Consider the following 16,193-nt stretch of genomic DNA (forward strand, 5'->3'; position numbering starts at 1 on the left):
AGACTTTAAAATTAAATTTGTGGACACCTTTTTAAAAATTGAATCAAAGATTATAATTTAGATATACAATAACACCTATATATAGATTAGTTTTAACACTGAGTTTTCTTTCAGACTGTTTTCTAACTACATAGACAATAAAATTAAGCTTTGCATAAAGCTAGGTTTGTGGATTTTTGACCTCTACAAAGTCATTTTTTTTCCTTTTAGCCCTGAAAACTAGCCATTGCCAAAAGTGTGTAATTTAGGATGACTGACAGGATGCAATTTGTTAACTAAGTTCATCAATGCAGCAGTGAAAAAGTTACTTTTCAGGGATACCATATTATCATAATACAAAAACACGTTAGTTCATTTTTATGTATATGTATATACTTTTAATACTTTATTTTTGGAGCAGTTGTAGGTTTACAAAAAAGCAGAAAATACAGAGTGTTTCCAAATACCCCCCCTTCTCCCTCAGTTTCCCATATTATCTTGCACTGATGTGGCACATTTGTTATAATTGAGTCAATGTTTTGTTTTGTTTTGTTTGGGGTTTTGTTTTGTTTGTTTTTTGTTTTGTTTGTTTTTTGAGACAGTCTCGCTCTGTCACCCAGGCTGGAGTGCAGTGGCATGATCTCAGCTCACTGCAAGCTCCGCCTCCCAGGTTCATGCCGTTCTCCTGCCTCAGCCTCCCGAGTAGCTGGGACTACAGGTGCCTGCCACCACGCCCAGCTAATTTTTTATATTTTTAGTGGAGACGGGGTTTCACTGTGTTAGCCAGGATGGTCTCAATCTCCTGACCTAGTGATCTGCCCACCTTGGCCTCCCAAAGTGCTGGGATTACAGGCATGAGCCACCACACCCGGCAAATCTTTTTTTTTTTTTTTTTGAGATGGAGTCTGGCTCTGTCACCCAGGCTGGAGTGCAGTGGTGCAATGTCGGCTCACTGCAACCTCCACCTCCCAGGTACAAGCGATTCTCCTGCCTCAGCCTCCAAAGTAGCTGGGATTATAGGCGTGTGCCCCCACACCTGGCTAATTTTTGTATTTTTAGTGGAGACAGGGTTTCACCATGTTGGCCAGGCTGGTCTTGAACTCCAGACCTCAGGTGATCCACCTGCCTCAACCTCCCAAAGTGCTAGGATTACAGGTGTGTGCCACCACACCCAGCCTGATGAGTGAATCTTGATACTATTATTAATCCAAAGTCCATTGTTCACATTAGGGTTCACTTTTTGTGTTATACAGTCCTGTGGGTTTTGACAAATGTGTAATGTCATGTATCTGCCATTATGCAGAATAATTTCACTGCCTTCAAAAGCTCATGTGCTCTACCTATTCATACCTTCCTCCCTCTCATCTCACTCCCAACCCTGGCAATCACTGATCTTTTTATTGTCTCTGTAGTTTCATCTTTCCCAGAATGTTATACAGTTGGAATCATAGTATGTAGCTTTTTTCAGACTGGCTTCTTTCTCTTATCAATATGCATCAGAATTCTTCCAGGTCTTTTCATGATGAGTTCACTTTGTTTGTTTACTTTTAAAAATTTGCCAAGTTCACTAGTGAGAGGGGGAGAAAGAGTAGAGCAAGGAGTTCTGTCTGTGACTGAACAATCAATTGAGATAATTCACTACTTGCCGGAGAGCGAGATTTCACTTTTGAAGAGATGATTCGTCTTTAGTCAGCATGTCACTCATTGTGTGCAATGTCAAACACTGGTAAAATAGGGGCAGGCCAGGATAATGGCAGTTTTTTGTTTATTTGTTTTCATAAATAGTTTTTTATTTTAAATCCAATTTATCACATTTTTTCTCATGGCTAGTGATTTTTGTCTCTTGTTTAAGAAATTTTTCCCATCTCAACATCCTGATGATATTCTATGCTTTCTTCTAGAAGTTGTTTTAGTTCCTCATTTAGCTCTATGATCCATTTCAAAGTAATTTTTGTGTATGGTATGAGGTAGAAATCAAGTCTTACAGCTACCATCTTTTTATCTAAGCAATGTAAAAAGGAGGTGGAAGTTTCACACTCTAGTCTTATATTGTATCACTGGATAAATATGTCCACTGTTGACTTTGGAGAAAAAGCAAACCAAAAAGCAAACTGATCTACAGTTTTTAAATGTAATCTTATGAGGGCTTTCTGAAAGGAGAGCTGAACTTAAGGATAGATAATATATAAAAAAACTTGAGTGCTGCTGCTAAAATCATGCTGAATTTGCCATACTATTTAATTACCAGAAATAGTTCTTTATTGCAATGTTTCCCAAATTTTGCTGTCCATTTTACAATCAACTGGGGAGTGCTTAAAGATCCCTATCTCCAGGCTGTACCCCATACCCAATAAATCACAACGTTTGGTTGTGGAAGCCAGGCATCAGATTTCCAGGTGATTTTCAGTGGGCAACAAAATTTGGAATCCACAGCCTTACTAGATGCCAAATAATGAGTTTAGTGTTTCCGCATGTGTGATCTTGTTTCTTGTTTTTTAATCCTAATAACCCTGCAAGGAAGGTTTTATTGTCACTTTTTTTTTCTACAGTTGAGAAAGAAACTCAAAATAAAGTCAATGATTTAAAATCACACAGCTCTTTAGGATTAAAATCCAGGGCTGTTTGACTCTTAAGCCTGTGTTCTCATACAACTCATGTTTTCATTGTGGGAGAGAGTCCAAAAATAAAGAAAACTAAGATAATTCTAGTTACCATGGAGACAAAATAAGGCATGAGTTAAAAAGTAACTTGAAAGATACTTGATAGTATTATTGTAGAAGGCTCCTCAGAGCAGGTGAGGCTTTGAGCAGAGACCTAACTCATAAAAAAGGAGCCAGCCATGGGAAGTTCTAGAGGGAAGAGTTCCAGGCCGAAGTAACATTGAGGTCAGAAGCCCTGAGGTGGGAATGAATTAGTGAGAGAACCTGGAAACATTAACACCTTATTAGCAATGAGCTCACCTAGCACCCAGACCTTGGCTTCTAAATACCCATTCTCCATTAAAAGGAATCAAAGTTCCTTGGAAATGGCTAATTCCAAGGCAAAGTATAAGATGAGCCTGAAACATCTTGTTCCAGGAAGCAGACAAGTGATCAAAGAATCTCGAGGAGGACATGTCCAAAGGACACACAAGCCTGCTTGAAGGGGCTCCCATTGGCCAAATCAGATAATTTCAACATCAAAATAAATAATAATGGATTATAACTCATTTGATAAACCATGGGTCAATGCTAATATAAATAAATGAACAGTCTAGGCATGATGGCTCACGCATGTGATCCCAACGCTTTGGGAGGCCAAGGTGGGCAGATCCCTTGAGCCCAGGAGTTCGAGACCAGCTTGGCCAACATGGGGAAACCCTGTCTCTACTAAAAATACAAAAATTAGCCAGGCACGGTGGCAGGTGCCTTAATCTCAGCTACTCAAGAGGCTGAGGCACAAGAATCATTTGAACCTGGGAAGTGGAGGTTGCAGTGAGCTGAGATGACTCCAGCTGAGTGATGGAGTGAGACTCTGTCTCAAGCAAAATGAATAAATAAACAAATAATTTGAAGCAGAATGTGATGTTGACATGGTCTTTAAATACCTCCTTACAAAAATACTTATTTACAAAGGAGGAAAAAAGTAACTACAGTGGAGAAGCCTGGCAGATACAACCTTAAACAAGAAAACAAAGGTAAAATCATCAGTGCCACGACAAACTGAAATCATGTGCCTTCTGATAGAAGGCAATGAGAAGACCGTAATACCACTTTCATAATATTCTTGCCAAAGATTCATAACCTGACTCAAATCATTAGGAAACATGAGACAAGAGGAATTGTTGGCAGCTATCTTTGTAGACAATCTGCTACAAAAATGCTAAGTTTGAGGAGCTTCTGAGACATTGAAGTAGGAAATTCCATGCAGGAGTTTGGTGTTCAGGAAGACTTGTGGACCAGTTATGTAAATGTGGGAGTTATTAGCATAAACTAATATTTAAAACCTTGGAACTTGGTGAGTTTGCCTTGAAATGGAGGGTAGACAAAAAAGAGAGGAAGGCTCAGAACTGAGCCTGAGGTGCTTCTGCATCTAGAGGTGATACAGAGAAGACAACAGAGAAAACTGAAAAGGGCCCTGTGAAATAGGAAGAGAACTAAAGTGTATGATCTAGTGAAAGGCAAGAGAAAAGCATTTCAAGAAGGCACCTATCTTGTTGAAAGGTCAAGTAAGAAGTGGTCTTTGGACCAAGTCTCACAGAGACCACTGATGGTTTGATAACAAGAACTCATGTTGCTCAAACTGAGTACCTCAATCTCCAAGGCATTCAACAGTGAGCCCATTTTAAAAGTCACTCAGAGTGTCAGTTTTACTCAGTAATAAGTAAGTCTAAATATTTTTGTCTATTAAAATAAAAGAGCTTTATTAAACACAACCATGCAAAATTTCCATACATTTTCAAGATCTTATATTAAGAAAAATAAGTATGTATGCCCATGGGACTTTGGGTCACAATGTATCAGCTCAGCTTCTGGAGGAACTGGAGACCGAGGTCACTGGTGGACAATTAACTGTGCCTATATGGCCAAGCCCCAATAAAAACTCTGGACAACAAGGCTCAGGTGAGTTTCTCTGGATGGCAGTATTCCATGCATACTGTCACGTGTCTCTGCCACAAGAAGTTCATACTGTTCACAATTCCACTAGGAGAGGACAACTGGAAGCTTTGAATGTGGAACTCTGCACCGTGTGCCTCTTCCCTTGGCTGTTTGGTTTTTTCTCCCCGCCTGTATTATTTTGCTGTAATAAACTGTAACCATGAGTATAATGGCTTGCAGTGAGTTCTGTGAGTCCTTCTAGTAAATTATCAAACCAACCTGAGGGCAGTCTGAACTTTGCAAAACCTGAAATTGGTGTCAGGAGTGAGGATGGTTTTGGGGACTCCCAAACTTTGCACTTTGAGACCATCATTTTCCTCTGCCAACATAGGAACCTGGATGGGAAAACTTGAGAAACACTTATCTAGACCCACACCATCATAAATTATTATAATCCAAAAATATTTATTAACCATCTGCTCTGTGACAAGTACTGCGCTGGGTAGTAGGAATCTAAAAATGAGCAAAGCACAGTCCAGCTCCTCCCCTCAAGGAGCTCATAGACATCGTACCACAGCAAAGAGGGAGTGAACAAGATAGTTATATAACTCTGCCCTGGAGCCTACTTCCAGGGAGGAATGGCAAGTTATGTGTGAGTGTGAGTATCATCTAAACGAGCAGGCATCCTTAAGTGAAATCTAAATACACTGATAACAACTTCATTTGGGTGTCATTCCCATTTAGTTCACCAGGAGTCAAAGAGTTCTAGTTTCCCTGAATACTAGGCATATGGTTACACCATTTACCAAAAGAAGGAACAAAAATGCAGAGAAAAATTATATGAAAAGACAGATTACGGTTCCAATAGGTGGGTGTTTGAGGCCCCAGAAGGATACCATATGGAAAATGTAATCCAGGTGGTGGTCGGGTCTAGAGTTTGGGTGGAAAGATTGGTATTAGACACCCAGATTTGGGAATCATAGCATAAAGTAGTTAATGCGGTGGAAAGGGATGGGCTGACTTGCAACTTTGTAATGCCCTTTAAAATGTTAGAAGCATCACTGAAAGATAGTACAATATGTTGGGAAACACCAACATTTAAGGGCCATATGGAGCAAAGCAGACAGAGAAGAGGCTGACAATGAGAAGCCAGAGAGTTTGGACGACCCGAGTGGTAGGCTATGATCCAAGAGGAGTTTTGTCAAAGCTATTCAGAGCGCACTTGAATGAGGTCAAGCAGGAAATGATTTGGTTCTTGGCTTGGGAAGTCCACCACCCCTAGAGGTCTTCCATGACAACCTAGGGAAACACACTGAGAGTAATTTTTATTTGGAAGACGAGATGCAGTGGATCAGGAAAAAATCCTACCCTCTCTGGGCAAGGGCTAAAGTGGAGTGACAGCGAAAAGACAAAATTCTTAGGTCTTCTATGCCTTTGGTAAATGCTATCGAATGCAGGAAGTTTGGCTGGGATCCCTGGCTCAGAACTTCGTCTCTTCTCAGAGTTCCTCAGAAATGAGCAAAAGCAGCCCCCGCCCCTGCTTGGGAACGTGCCGGGCCCGCCTCCAGCCTCAGCCCCTCCGAGGGGGAGCAGGAGCGTGGCGCAACCGCCAGCGGGCGCAGACTGCAGGCTTATTTGTAAGAGTTGGGGCGGGGCCACGCGCGGGGCGGGCCCTGGGGTGGCTTCCGGTTTCCGGCTTCCGGCGGAGTGCTCGGTTGTCGCTCGCAGCCGTCATGGCAGCGGAGGAGAAGGACCCTCTGAGCTATTTCGCGGCATACGGGAGCAGCAGCTCAGGCTCCTCGGACGAGGAGGATAACATCGAGCCGGAGGAGACGAGTCGCAGAACCCCGGATCCGGCGAAGTCGGCGGGCGGCTGTAGGAACAAGGCGGAGAAGCGGCTCCCGGGACCTGACGAGCTGTTTAGGAGCGTGACTCGCCCGGCCTTTCTCTACAATCCGCTCAACAAACAGATAGACTGGGAGAGGCACGTCGTCAAGGCGCCTGAGGAGGTGAGGTCCCCGACCCCGTTTCTCGGTCTCGGCCCCGGCCTGCGCCCCCTTTCTCCTGAGCCCCCTGCTGGGGACCTGCTGTCCATTCCCCCACACGCAGTCACCCCCGCGGGATGCCGCACCACCCCCTCCCACCTCAAGCCCTGGGAAACCTGGCCCCCTCCCCCCGCCTGGTGGGTGTTAGACCGGACCCGCAGCCCCGCCCCTTGTGAGGAGACCCAAACCTCCGCGCTCGGTGCCCCGACCCCGCGCGGCGAGGACTAACAGTGGTGACTCCCCCGCCCCCCCCGCTGCAGCTTCTCCCTGAGACCCCTTCCCTTTGACGCCGAAGTGCCTGCGGTGCTGCCTCCAAGACAGTGTCTGCTGCAGCCTCCTGAAGGGGTCAGCCTTGGCGTAGTATCTCTGAGACTGGATTCTTCTTTGGTAACTAAAAGTTATTAGCTTTATTCATATAGGGAACCCTTTGGCTTTTCACTTAACAGTATTGTGATTTTGATGGAAAAATGTGTCTTTCAACCTTAAAGAAAAAAAAAGTCAGCGTGAACGATAAGCGAACGGCAGGGAGTTGCATGTGCCCACGTCCATCGTAGGAACCTCGGTTCGTCACAGTGCTTCTTAATGTGCTTGCTTAACAGCCTCCAAAGGAATTCAAAATATGGAAGTCAAATTATGTACCACCTCCTGAGACCTACACCACTGAGAAGAAGCCTCCGCCTCCAGAGCTTGACATGGCAATAAAATGGTCTAACATATATGAGGACAATGGTGATGATGCTCCACAGAATGCTAAGAAAGCTAGGCTTCTACCAGAAGGGGAGGAGACGTTGGAATCAGGTAAGGAAAGTCAGAATCCGATGGTGGTCTATTTTGATCCCCGTGATGGGCTTAAAAAGAATGAGATATTTAATGAATGAAAATTAAATCTAGCGAATTGGCAAACTAATTTGATGGTCTTTGGATACTTACTGCTCTGCTTTTGAGAAAGATCATACATATTTGGCTTTAACATGAAGTCTCTGATAGCTCAGCTAGTAGTAGTTGCTGTATTTTAGTGAAAGATCATAAATTATTCAGGCTTTAAAGTAAAATATCTGATATCTCATCCAGTGGTCTGATTTATGATGCCTTATTAGAACAACACAAATCAATTCATGGTTTCTTGTGACTGTAGCTACAAAGTACTGAAGGCTTAATTTTCTTTTTTTTCTTCTTTTTCTTTTTTTTTTCTTTCTTTTTTTTTTTTTTTTGAGACAGGATTTCGCTCTTGTTGCCCAGGCTGGAGTGCAATGGCGCCATCTCAGCTCACTGCGACCTCCACCTCCCAGGTTCAAGCGATTATCCTGCCTCAGCCTCCAAGTAGCTGGGATTGCAGGCGCCTGCCACCACGCCGGGCTAGTTTTGTTTTGTTTTTTTTTGTAGAGGTGGGGTTTCACCATGTTGGTCAGGCTGGTCTTGAACTCCTGACCTCAGGTGATCCACCTGCCTCGGCCTCCCAAAGTGTTGGGATTTACAGGCGTGAGCCACCGCTCCCGGCCGAAGGCTTCATTTTCTATTAAAGCAGTTGTGCTTCAGAGCTAAAATTAGTATGACAAAATGAATTTAACTGAGCATTACTACATAGTAATAGGAAGATAATGACTGAGTTGTTTTACTTTAGTTCATAATAGCATAATTTCGTCTCTTACTTGGACTGTCACAGTAATCTTTGCCTACACACTCTTATCCAATCTGTACCATCCTTCACTGCAACTAGTGTTGAGTTTCTAAAAGTCGTATATGATTATATAACTTGCCTGCTTAAAACCCTTCAACGGGATAAAGTCAAGGCCTTGTATTAATAGGCCCTTTCTCCCTGTCTACAGTCATTTTTAATGGCCCCTTTCTAGCACTTGAAGATCTTGAAATCCAGAACTGAATTGTATGGTTCCCTGCCTTTCAGTATACGTTGCACCTTATTCTTTAGTGTTCTTTCTTATCTCTGGCTAGTAAACTAATTCATCCTTCAAAATCCAAATCAAAAGAAGAAATCTTAGGTATCACCTCTAATAATTATTTGCTCCTTTGTACTTTGTTTATGCTAATGCTGTTGATTGCCCTCATCACTTGTATGTGATTTTTTAAAAAGTCTGTCTGCTTTATGATGAGTTCCTCAAACAGCAGGATTTGAAGTGTTTGTTTGTATCGAGTACATTGTAAGTATTCAGTAATTGTTGAATTGAACTAATGTTTTGGACCATTATTTTTAAGAAAGTATGCCGTTTTTGTTAAACAGATTTCTGATCTTCCCACAATACAAGGGCTACTTAGCCCGTTTTTAACAGTCATGCAGGGAGTGATGTTTTGTTTTAAGAGAAAGGAGAACTGACTGGCAGTTCTTTCTTTCTTTAATTTTGATTCTACCTAGCTTTTCCATTACTTTTGCTGACTTCCAATATGTATTAGTCACTAATGAAGGAGCATCTTCAGTAAGTAGCATCTTTTTGCAGACCTTAAATGATGTAAACATTTATAATATCTCATATTGTACAATCTTTTTGTTTTCTTTTTTTTTTTTTTTTTTTTTTTTTGAGACGGAGTCTCGCTCGGTCGCCCAGGCTGGAGTGCAGTGGCGCCATCTCGGCTCACTGCAAGCTCCGCCTCCCGGGTTCACGCCATTCTCCCGCCTCAGCCTCCCGAGTAGCTGGGACTACAGGCGTCCCACGCCCGGCTAATTTTTTTGTATTTTTAGTAGAGACGGGGTTTCACCGTGTTAGCCAGGATGGTCTGGATCTCCTGACCTCGTGATCTGCCCGCCTTGGCCTCCCAAAGTGCTGGGATTACAGGCGTGAGCCACCGTGCCCGGCCATTCCTTTTCATAATTAGTAAAAATATATTTGCTTAAATAATCTTTATTACAACACCTTGTGAAATGAGATAGAGAAATGTGGAAATGATAGCTTACATAACTTGTCCAAGGTCACAAACTAGAAAATGCCAAATTCTAAAATAGGTACTTTCACACAGTTTTCTAATTTATTACTCCGAGCAACCTGATACAGAAGTGCTACATGACTCATTATTACTGTTTTACAGATGATAAAACAATCTGAGATTAGGGACTTTACCCAAATTCATTCACGCAGCTAAAGAAGAGGCAGAGTAGTAGGCATTCAAATCCAGACCTTTAAATAGAAATTATGCCTTATTAAACTGGGAGTTGGTCTCCTGATGAATAGCCATTTCTCAACAGTGAGATATAGCTATTCTTCTGTAGGGCGAATGGCAGTAAAGATACTAGGGTTGATACTCAAACTAGATTTCCATAGGCTGGTGCTCTCACATCTTTGTAGTTATATGGAAAAAACCAGGATTATACACCAGGGCAAGCAAGCAAGAAAGAATTATCTTTTTCTAGCTTAGCTTTTGAGTTAAGTTAGAAGGAGTTCCAAATATGTGGCAGGTAACACTGCTATTCACATAGATAATTTCTGTCTTTTTGATCACATGATGGTCCTTTATTGGAAAACAAATACAGGCAAAATCAAATAACAGACCCATTTTTTAGAAGTGATTTTCAGATTCCTATATCATAAACCCACTGTAAAATCAATTTATGTCATGATTTTTTAGGCTTTCTTTTTCATTCATAAAATATATATCAGAAACTCTACACTCTTATCCAAATTTTAGATTAGCAAGTGACTTTTTTATTTTGCTTCCCCATTCTGCCCTTTGGCCTTCTATTGCCGGTTAACGTTTTCCAGTTACTTTAGAGGAAGAGCTGGGAAAGGTTCAGAACTCATCATTGGGTCTTGCTGCTTATCAGCACTTCGGGTTTTTTTTTTTTTTTTTGAGATGGAGTCTCGCTCTGTCGCCCAGGCTGGAGTGCAATGGTGTGATCTCAGCTCACTGCAACCTCCGCCTCCCGGGTTCAAGCGATTCTCCTGCCTCAGCCTGCCAAGTAGCTGGGACTACAGGCACACGCCACCACGCCCAGCTAATTTTTGTATTTTTAGTGGAGACGGGGTTTCAGCACGTTGGCCAGGGTGGTCTCGATCTCCTGACCTCGTGATCTGCCCGCTTGAGCCTCCCAAAGTGCTGGGATTACAGGCGTGAGCCACCGCACCCTGCCACTTCTGGTTTTAGTGGTTGTAAAATGTAGGTAAGCAAAGCTTAGTTATTAGTTGTAGCTTTATTGACATGTATAATAATTAATTGTAAAAGCATAATTAATATAGTGATTTTTAGTTTACACTTTTTAGAATTTAGAAAGTTTGTCTATTGATAAGTTAAACTTACTTGAGTGATTTGAGTTCCATAATAAAAAAATTGCTTCCTTACCAGTACATCTATACTATATGAGACCGAGTAAAAAAGCTCAGTAAAGTTGATAAATGAACATTGCTCAGATTTTTTCCCCTACTCTAGTTTATAAAGCAATGCCTTGTCATGACACTAGATGGCATAGCACTTCTGCTCAAATCACTGATAGCCAGTTACTTTTTAACTTCAGTAGTTTGTGGTTTTGTTATTCAGTTAATTTACTTGTAATAAGTGGCAAATTAAAAGCAAAAATATCTCAGTATCATCTTCTAAATGTATGTTAATGCATAGTGAATATTATAGTAAACTTAGTACTTTCCATTTTTATATCATCACTACTGAAAATCTCAAAAGAGGAGCTTAGTGATAATTAACTCATTAAAAAGCAAAAGGTGCCAGGTGCGGTGGCTCACGCCTGTAATCCCAGCACTTTGGGAGGCCGAGGTGGGTGGATCACGAGGTCAGGAGATAGAGACCATCCTGGTTAACACCGTGAAACCCCGTCTCTACTAAAAATACAAAAAATTAGCTGGGTGTGATGGCAGGCACCTGTAGTCCCAGCTGCTTGGGAGGCTGAGGCAGGAGAATGGCGTGAACCTGGGAGGTGGAGATTACAATAAGCTGAGATGGTGCCACTGCACTCCAGCCTGGGCAACAGAGCAAGACTCCATCTCAAAAAAAAAAAAAAAGCAAAAGGTTTGGCTTGTTTTGGTGGTATACCATGTTATTTGGTTTGTGGAGCCAGTGTTTTTGTGTGAACATCATGAACTGCTGATTAAAACTTTGATTTGTAAATTCCTGGGGTGAGTTGATCTGAATTGTATTTTATTCCACTGCCTACATAAATCCATAGTGCTCTGTGAAGCATGTGAATAACATCACCGTGCTGTGCTTGAAGGGGAGTGAAGATGAATGGTATTGATTGTTATCTGCATCAATAAATGAGATATTCTGATTATGGTACAGTTAGCAGAAGGGAATTGAAGGCTTAAGATTTTAATATTTCCTTCAAGGAATTTATGATTTGATGTCAGTAGTTCCTCACATTTTTTAATAATGAAGGCTTCTTTCAATATCAAGATATTTTATAGATCTCCACATGATAACCTGTTGAACTTTTTGAGTATCTGTTGATCAAGAAAATAAAGTCAAAAGCTACAATTAATTAGTAATGTGCTCAAAATAAATTTGTATTTTATAAATCATAACATCTTTTCCATGTTACTCTGTCTATATGGAGTTCTTAATACCACACATTTGCTTAGGGAGATGGAATTAGCAACTAGTCTGTGCTACCCTGTATTTTTTTTTTTAACCATGTAGTTGGATTTTTAAAAATACAGTAAAAGAGTTCACTTTTCCAGGTTTGACAACATTTTTATGAATTGGAAATTTTCTGTGGCTACAGATACTATTAACATTTTGGAAAGGTGTAAAGAACATTGTTTTAATGTAAGGCTCTTCTCTAACCTCCCTCCCCTCTCCAAATTCTCCATAATATGAAGTAGGAAGATATGTATTTTTCTGTTGCCATTAAAATGCTCTGGCCATCGTAGGAGTGGGGATGGGGAGGGCGGGGATGGGAATTACAACTTACTAGAATAAAATTCCAAATAGAGGTTTGGGGAAACCTACTTGTGAGTGCTTTTTAACCTCAAAATAAGGATTTGGGGTGGGTGGAGAAGGTGATGGGGCAGAAGAAGTTGTTTTTGGAGGAGAGAAAGCAGATTGAAAGGAAAAGGACAGCTGATAGCCACTTAAATAATGTCATCGTTAGAGTGATACCTATTTTTTGTAAAAAGAAAACAATATGCTCCATTCTTACAAAGCATTGATTGTATTTTAATATATGCAATGTAAATACTATCATGCAGTGGTGTCCAAGGGAGAGAATACAGTCATGAGTTCTTAGTTTCTGTTATTGGTTGGGCCAATAAAGCCCCTTCATCATCATCCTTTTCTGCTTATCACTAGAGACAGAAACTAAAAACCATGGCTTCAGGCTGCTAAAAGCCTAAAACAAAACAGAACAACAACAACAAATAAGGCAGGTTGGACAAGCTTGCTGAGTATTTGGGAGCCTTTTTCAAAAGTCTGATTTGGGGGAAGTAAAGTCACTTATTTTAAGCTACCTTAGTATAGCACCTAATGAGTTTACTTTGTGAATTTTGTATGGCTGCAATTGAAAAAAAAAAAAATTGCTCACTTTCACTTGCATTTAAAAATCAGAGCTCTAAAAGTTAATTCTTGTTTTTTATTGGGAAACTCTGAGAGAAACATTAGTTGATGAGGGTAATAATTTTGGTATAAAGCCAGTGAAATTTTAATGCTTAACATGTTGGGTTTTTAAAAATTACTGATTGAAACTCTTCCTTTTCTATTTAAAGATGATGAAAAAGATGAGCATACTTCTAAAAAGCGCAAAGTAGAGCCAGGAGAACCAGCAAAGAAGAAAAAGTAGAAACAAATGACCAGAATTTCTGTACTGCTAAACTTGTTGAAATGTTTCTTTGGACAGATTAAGTTGATATTGTGGGTTATTATGCCACATCTCCATGAAAGTGCATACGTTAATGAACTAATAAGTATTGCCTCAAGAACTTTCCACTGTAGAATTCTTTTTTTATTTAAAACATGTATGTATTTAAAACTCAACTGGTGACTTGTGATTGTGAAATTGATAACACTTGGATGCATTCTTGCTCTCACAGAATTGGTGACATGCTTTGAGAGTTTTGTCACATGTTGACATGCCAATGTTCTATAAACCTTTTATAAAGGAATATATTTTTAAAGTAAATATATTGTAATGTACTGTGAACTTGTAGGGTGCTTTCAACAGTCTTTGTACAGTGTAAATAGATCATGGAAATAAAATTACTTATTCAATATTACTATTATTGTATAACATTAACATTTGAATGTTTGTCTGTGACAAGTACCCTATTTGTCGTGTGACATTTTAAGTTGTAATAAGAAGTATTACCATTTAAAGAGTGCCTCCTGTGTTCCAGGTGCTTTGTGCATATATTTTCTCTGATCCTTAAACAACCTAGCAAGGTATTATTAGTATTCTCATTTTATAATAAAGAGTGCTTGAGTAGCTTGTCTAATGTTACACAGCTAGTGAGTGGTTCATTTGGAATTTAACTTGGGACACTTGAACCTCAAAATCATCACATTAAACCACCTGTCCACCAGTCAAAATTTAGTCATCTTTCAGGAATGACATCAATTGTCATCTCTTCCAGGTACTTTTCTGTTGTACCTGGAGATCCGTTAGTGGAGAGCTTTTCCTCTCCTGATTGGATGACTGTACTTGTCATCTGTGCTTTATGGTTATTCATTAATTTCTTTATTAAATTGTAAGTTTACAGGACATTCAGTTAAATTTGAATTTCAGATAAATAATGTTTTAGTATATTTAATATTCAGGACGTATACAAAAAATGTGTTTATCTGAAATTCAAATTTAACTGAACATCTTTTATCTGGTAACCCTACTTCTACATGTTTTCTCTACCCAGCTTCTATTTTAATGCTTTGCGTATAGTAATAATAAAATGAACAAGAAGTAGTTGGGAAGGTGTGATCTTTGAGTTCCAAAATGCAGTTATTTTAGCATTTTGAACAATAAAAAGGTTACACTCTGCATCAATCTTTCCATGAATCTGAAGCCCTTAAGAGATAAGAATTACAGAACAGTGCACATTCAGTGTATAAGAACAAGACAGCCAAGCATGGTGGCTTATGCTTGTAATCCCAGCACTTTGGGAGGCCAAGGTGGGAGGATAGCTTGAGGCCAAGAGTTGGAGACCAGCCTAGACAACATGATAAGACCTCATCTTTACAAAAAATAATTTAGAAAAAGACATAATCTGAGTATTTTTTTTTTAAATCTGTTTTTCCCCATTGTGGAAGATAAAATTTGAACAATTACGTGAGATTTGTTTACTTAGGCATGTGTATCAAGTAGATTAAAATTCATAAAAGTCATTAAGAGTGATTGCACCAGCCATGGTGCTTTGTGGAATGAAGGTCCATAACAGCATGATGGCTTCCAGTATATCTCGAGTTTAGAAAAACCAATTCTATAGCTGCCCATCCTCTAGGTTTGCAAATATATGAATCCCAAAATTGAAGTAATTGCTAAAGCAAGAATATGTTTTTTTAAGATTGTAGTCTTTGTAATGAATTTGGAAATCTGTGGTATCATATACTAAGGAGTGGCATCAAGTGATAAAGCAAGACCATAGTATGTACATGACACCAAACACAACCAAATCAAGTTATATTTGTGAAGTTGTGATTCCCAAGCTCTGGAGAAATCTAAAATTTGGATGCATGTGTTGGTGGAGCAAATATCTCAGAAGTTACTGAAATATTGCAAGGTTCTTAAGTTAGCAGGAAAGCAAACTTTTTTCTCTCTTTCCTGGGAGATGTGCAGAGTATGTTGTATGAGGAGGAAGACAGGACTTAGGGAAGAGGCTAAATATTTTGGAGCAAGTCTGACTCAGCCATTTGTATCTCCTGGTTGGAAAATGGACTGTCATATCACTACATTCATCATCACATTAGAGAATAGATTATTTTCCCCTTTAGAGATGTCCTGGGAACGTGTTTGCACAAGTGTCCACGTGGGTACTGAGGTGAAGTTTGGTTGAGCTAGTGGAAACCTAGTGGGGAGAAGTCTTAAAAATCCATATATGTAAGAAAAATCATCTGTCCAAGTATCTTTCATTTAGAGAATCGAGTCACTTGATACTTCTGATTGTTTCCTCCACTTTAAGTTAAGCCTGGGCAACATGTTGAGATCCTGATCTGGTTTGGCTGTGTCCCCAACCAAATCTCACTTGAATTGTAATTCCCACAATTCCCACGTGTCATGGGTGGTGACTGAATTATGGGGGTGGGTCTTTCCGGTGCTGTTCTTATGATAGTGAATGAGTCTTACGAGATCTGATGGTTTAAAAAACCATCAGTGCAGGGAGTTGCCCTGCACAAGCTCTCTGCCTGCTGCCCTCCACATAAGATGTGTCTTGCTCCTCCTTGCCTTCTGCCATGATTGTAAGGCTTCCTCAGCCATGTGGAACTGTAAGTCCAATTAAACCTGTTTCTTTTGCAAATTGCCCAGTCTCTGGTATGTCTTTATCAGCAGCATGAAAATGGACTAATACAGTTAATTGGTACCAGTAGAGTGGGGTACTGCTGAAAAGATACCCAAAAACGTGGAAGTGACTTTGGAAGTGAGTACAAGGCAGAGCTTGGAATGTTTGGAGGGCTCAGAAGAAGACAGGAAAATATGGGAAAGTTTGGAACTCCCTAG

At 40.3% G+C, this 16,193-nt stretch overlaps 1 protein-coding gene across 2 annotated transcripts; it reads left to right on the top strand.

The window, feature by feature from the left end:
- Positions 1-1,344: 1,344 nt before the first annotated feature.
- C1H1orf52 (chromosome 1 C1orf52 homolog) lies at positions 1,345-15,993 on the top strand. Of its 2 annotated transcripts, XM_001141272.8 has the most exons (3): positions 1,345-6,565; positions 7,201-7,399; positions 13,255-15,993. In XM_001141272.8, exons 1-3 carry the CDS (start codon positions 6,008-6,010, stop codon positions 13,326-13,328), a joined length of 831 nt encoding a protein of 276 aa, XP_001141272.2. In that variant the 5' UTR covers positions 1,345-6,007; the 3' UTR covers positions 13,329-15,993. The 2 variants fall into 2 exon arrangements, with proteins under 2 accessions (XP_001141272.2, XP_054523671.1); XM_054667696.2 differs by lacking the exons at positions 7,201-7,399; positions 13,255-15,993 and adding an exon at positions 7,048-7,194.
- Positions 15,994-16,193: the final 200 nt, after the last annotated feature.

This window comes from Pan troglodytes, chromosome 1, assembly GCF_028858775.2.
Source record: "Pan troglodytes isolate AG18354 chromosome 1, NHGRI_mPanTro3-v2.0_pri, whole genome shotgun sequence".
NCBI classification, from domain to species: Eukaryota; Metazoa; Chordata; class Mammalia; order Primates; family Hominidae; genus Pan; species Pan troglodytes.

What these genes read in the sequence shown, in the direction of transcription:
- C1H1orf52 (XM_001141272.8), top strand. Translation starts at nt 6,008, where the DNA reads ATGCAGGAAGTTTGGCTGGGATCCCTGGCTCAGAACTTCGTCTCTTCT. An exon ending in TCGTCAAGGCGCCTGAGGAG is followed by an intron (nt 6,566 to 7,200) that starts GTGAGGTCCCCG and finishes CTTGCTTAACAG; the next exon opens with CCTCCAAAGGAATTCAAAAT. An exon ending in GGAGGAGACGTTGGAATCAG is followed by an intron (nt 7,400 to 13,254) that starts GTAAGGAAAGTC and finishes TTCTATTTAAAG; the next exon opens with ATGATGAAAAAGATGAGCAT.